The 3,530-nt window shown below is 38.1% G+C and overlaps 1 protein-coding gene across 1 annotated transcript; it reads left to right on the top strand.

The window, feature by feature from the left end:
* The first annotated feature begins 409 nt into the window (after positions 1–409).
* H3-5 (H3.5 histone) lies at positions 410–823 on the top strand. The gene has a single exon (XM_028113208.2). It carries the CDS (start codon positions 410–412, stop codon positions 821–823), a length of 414 nt encoding a protein of 137 aa, XP_027969009.2.
* The last annotated feature ends 2,707 nt before the right edge of the window (positions 824–3,530 follow it).

The raw sequence follows: 3,530 nt of genomic DNA, 5'->3' as shown, positions 1-3,530 counted from the left end.
TATCATTCACTGCCATCTGCCTAGTGGTTGTCACATAATAGGTGCTCAGTAAAATTCGTGCAATACTTGAATGAGTATAAACCGAGGAATATGTAAGCCATCCATTCCTGTATATATTAGAAATTTTACTCTTGTATCAAGATGTTCAGATCAGGGGCGCCTGGGTGGCTCAGTCAGTTAAGAGTCTGCCTTCAGCTCAGGTCATGATCCCAGGGTCCTGGGATTGAGCTTGCTTCTCCCTCTGCCTCTTCCTCTGCCTCCCTCCCTCTCTGTCTGTCTCTCATGAATAAATAAATAAAATCTTAAAAAAAAAAAAATGTTCAGCCGTCGCTCGCCAATGCCAGCGCCGCCTCTAGCTCACCGAGCTCTAGCCGAAGGAGAAGGGGGTAAGTAAGGAGGTTTCTGTACCATGGCTCCTAAAAAGCAGACTGCCTGCAAATCGACCAGTGGTAAAGCACCAAGGAAGCAACTGGCTACAAAAGCCGCTCGCAAGAGTGCGCCCTCTACTGGGGGGGGGGTGAGGAAACCTCATCGTTACAGGCCTGGTACTGTGGCACTTCGTGAAATTAGACGTTATCAGAAGTCCACCGAACTTCTGATCCGCAAACTTCCTTTCCAGCGTCTGGTGCGAGAAATTGCTCAGGACTTCAAAACAGATCTGCGCTACCAGAGTGCAGCTATTGGTGTTTTGCAGGAGGCAAGCGAGGCCTATCTGGTGGGTCTCTTTGAAGACACCAGCCTGTGTGCTATCCATGCCAAACGTGTCACCATTATGCCAGAAGACATCCAGCTAGCGCGCCGCATGCGTGGAGAACGTGTTTAAGAATCCACCATGATGGAAAACATTTCATTCTTTAAAAAAAAAAATTTCTCTTCTTCCTGTTATTGGTAGTTCTGAACGTTAGATATTTTTTTTCCATGGGGTCAAAAGGTACCTAAGTATATGATTGCAAGTGGAAAAATAGGGGACAGAAATCAGGTATTGGCAGGTTTTCCACTGTCATTTGTGTGTGAATTTTTACTATAAATGTGGGGACATAAAGCATTAATGCAAGTCAAAATGTTTCAGCAGTTCAACTTTATAACAATTATAAATAAATTATAAATAAACCTGTTAATTTTTCTGGACAATGCCAGCATTTGGATTTTTTTAAAACAAGTAAATTTCTTATTGACGGCAACTAAATGGTGTTTGTAGCATTTTTATCATACAGTAGATCCATGCATTCGCTATACTTTTCTAACTGAGTTGTCCTACATGCAAGAACATGTTTTTAATGTTGTCTGTCTTCTGTGCTGTTCCTGTAAGTTTGCTATTAAAATACATTAAACTATAAAAAAAAAAGATGTTGAGATCATCCTAGATCTGGGGCATGCAGGGCACACCACTTGAGGCCCCTCATAGAATTGCCTTTAGCAGGTTGTGCCTCGGCACTGTTTTTGTCCTACAGTAAGTGACATTGTAAAAAAACAGCTATGTGTAATTATTCTTCATAACTCTGGGCTTGGGGATAGAGTTACGGCCATCACCTGTACATCATCAGGTGACTTCTTTATGCAAACACAAAGACAAAAGTCCTCTCCTGAATTACAGATTTGTTTCTAAATGATGGATAAATTTCTTTGCTAGTCAAAGTTGTGCCCTTGATGAACAGCTGCTTGGTCTTGTATATTATGCTTCTCTGTTGGCTAGTCTTCCTCTTCCTCTTGGGCTTTTTATTTTCCCTCAGTAATTTATTTTGTGTGATTTTTATATATATTTTTGTATGTTGCCTCAGTTACTTTGTGGAAGGAAAGGGCAAAAAATAAATAAGTAAAGCACTAACTTAATAGTTGTTTGTTTGTTCCTTCTGAATGCAACCAGGATAGGAAATATACATGTCATTGCTATCCCTAAATGATAATCACTCTTGGGGATAGTATCTCTCACCTAATACAAATGTTAACATATTCATCATTTGGAGGGACAGTACTTTACAGATGTGAATGATTTATACTTCCTTATCTTCCTTCAATAGCATCTTCCCCGTTTCCTCTCTTTGGGTTCCATCCATTCTCTGAGATCCAATTCAACTTCCACTTCCTTCCGAGAGCATGTTCATACCTCCTCATCTTTCTTTAGTGTTTTCTTAAAACATATTGTACACACATCAGTAAGCAAACTAGTCATGTGCTTTTATTTCCTGTATGAGTATCTTGAACCATGCTTTAAGCCTTGTGTTGATTTTCAGGGCAGGCGTGGCATGGCCCTGAACTCAGACTGTCTATTTCTTTAAGGAAAGTGCTAAGCTTTTTGGAATACCCACTTTTCCCACAAGGGTTTAGTGCATTTCACTGTATAAACCAGACAGTCATTACAGTATCTCTTGAATTAATTTCTTTTGGGCTTCATTTACCCTGCCATGTGTTATAAAGAGCATTTGACTGTGAACAGAGAATCCTGGGTTCTGGAACTCACACCAAAGTAACCAGCTACATGGGCTGTGGAAGGGCTGGACCTCTTTGGATCTTAGTTTCTAAATCTAACTAAAAAATATTTTCAGTGATTTTTTTTCTCTTCTAGTTACAAAATTTCATGAGTGTCTAGTACTATTGCCTTCAATACCAATAAACTACTGACCATTATTATAATGAATAACTTGTCTCCATTGCAACCAGTACTATTACCCCAATACAAACATGTTAATATATTAAAATAGAGTTTATATTTTAATAACACTCCGAACTTCTCATTGAATACTTAGCTTGGAATATTACATATTCCGTATTCCATATTACATATTACGTAAGTTCTAAATGGGTCAACCACAAATTCATGAAAACTTACTTTTTTAAATGTTTGAGTTGTTTAGTGACCTCAAAATTGACCTTATTGTCTTTCTGCTGATCTTAACATTCATCTTTACTATTGACAATTTTTATAAAAGATGGAAGTTTAAGAAAAAAAATATATATTCTTTAATTATGTTTAAGAAAGGACGGACAGTGTATTTTAAAATCAATAATATATGGAAAACAATTTACCATGCTAATGGACATCAAAAGAAAGCTGGGGTGGCAATCCTTGTATCAGACAAATTAGATTTTAAACCAAAGACTATAATAAGAGATGAGGAAGGACACTATATAATACTTAAAGGGTCTATCCAACAAGAAGATCTAACAGTTTTAAATATTTATGCCCCTAACATGGGAGCAGCCAATTACATAAGCCAATTAATAACAAAATCAAAGAAGCACATCGACAATAATACACTAATAGTAGGGGACTTTAACAGGCCCCTCACTGAAATGGGCAGATCATCTAAGCAAAAGATCAACAAGGAAATAAAGGCTTTAAATGACACACTGGACCAGATGGGACTTCACAGATATATTCAGAACATTCCATCCCAAAGCAACAGAATGCACATTCTTCTCTAGTGCCCATGGAACATTCTCCAGAATAGATCACATCTTGGATCACAAATCAGGTCTCAACCAGTACCAAAAGATTGGGATCATTCCCTGCATATTTTCAGACCACAATG

Source organism: Eumetopias jubatus, unplaced genomic scaffold, assembly GCF_037043125.1.
Source record: "Eumetopias jubatus isolate StellerSeaLion01/CBP00866 unplaced genomic scaffold, mEumJub1_p1.0 scaffold_8, whole genome shotgun sequence".
Lineage (NCBI taxonomy): Eukaryota > Metazoa > Chordata > Mammalia > Carnivora > Otariidae > Eumetopias > Eumetopias jubatus.
The sequence above is the reverse complement of the archived record's forward strand: the minus strand, read 5'-3'. Positions and strand labels throughout refer to the sequence as shown.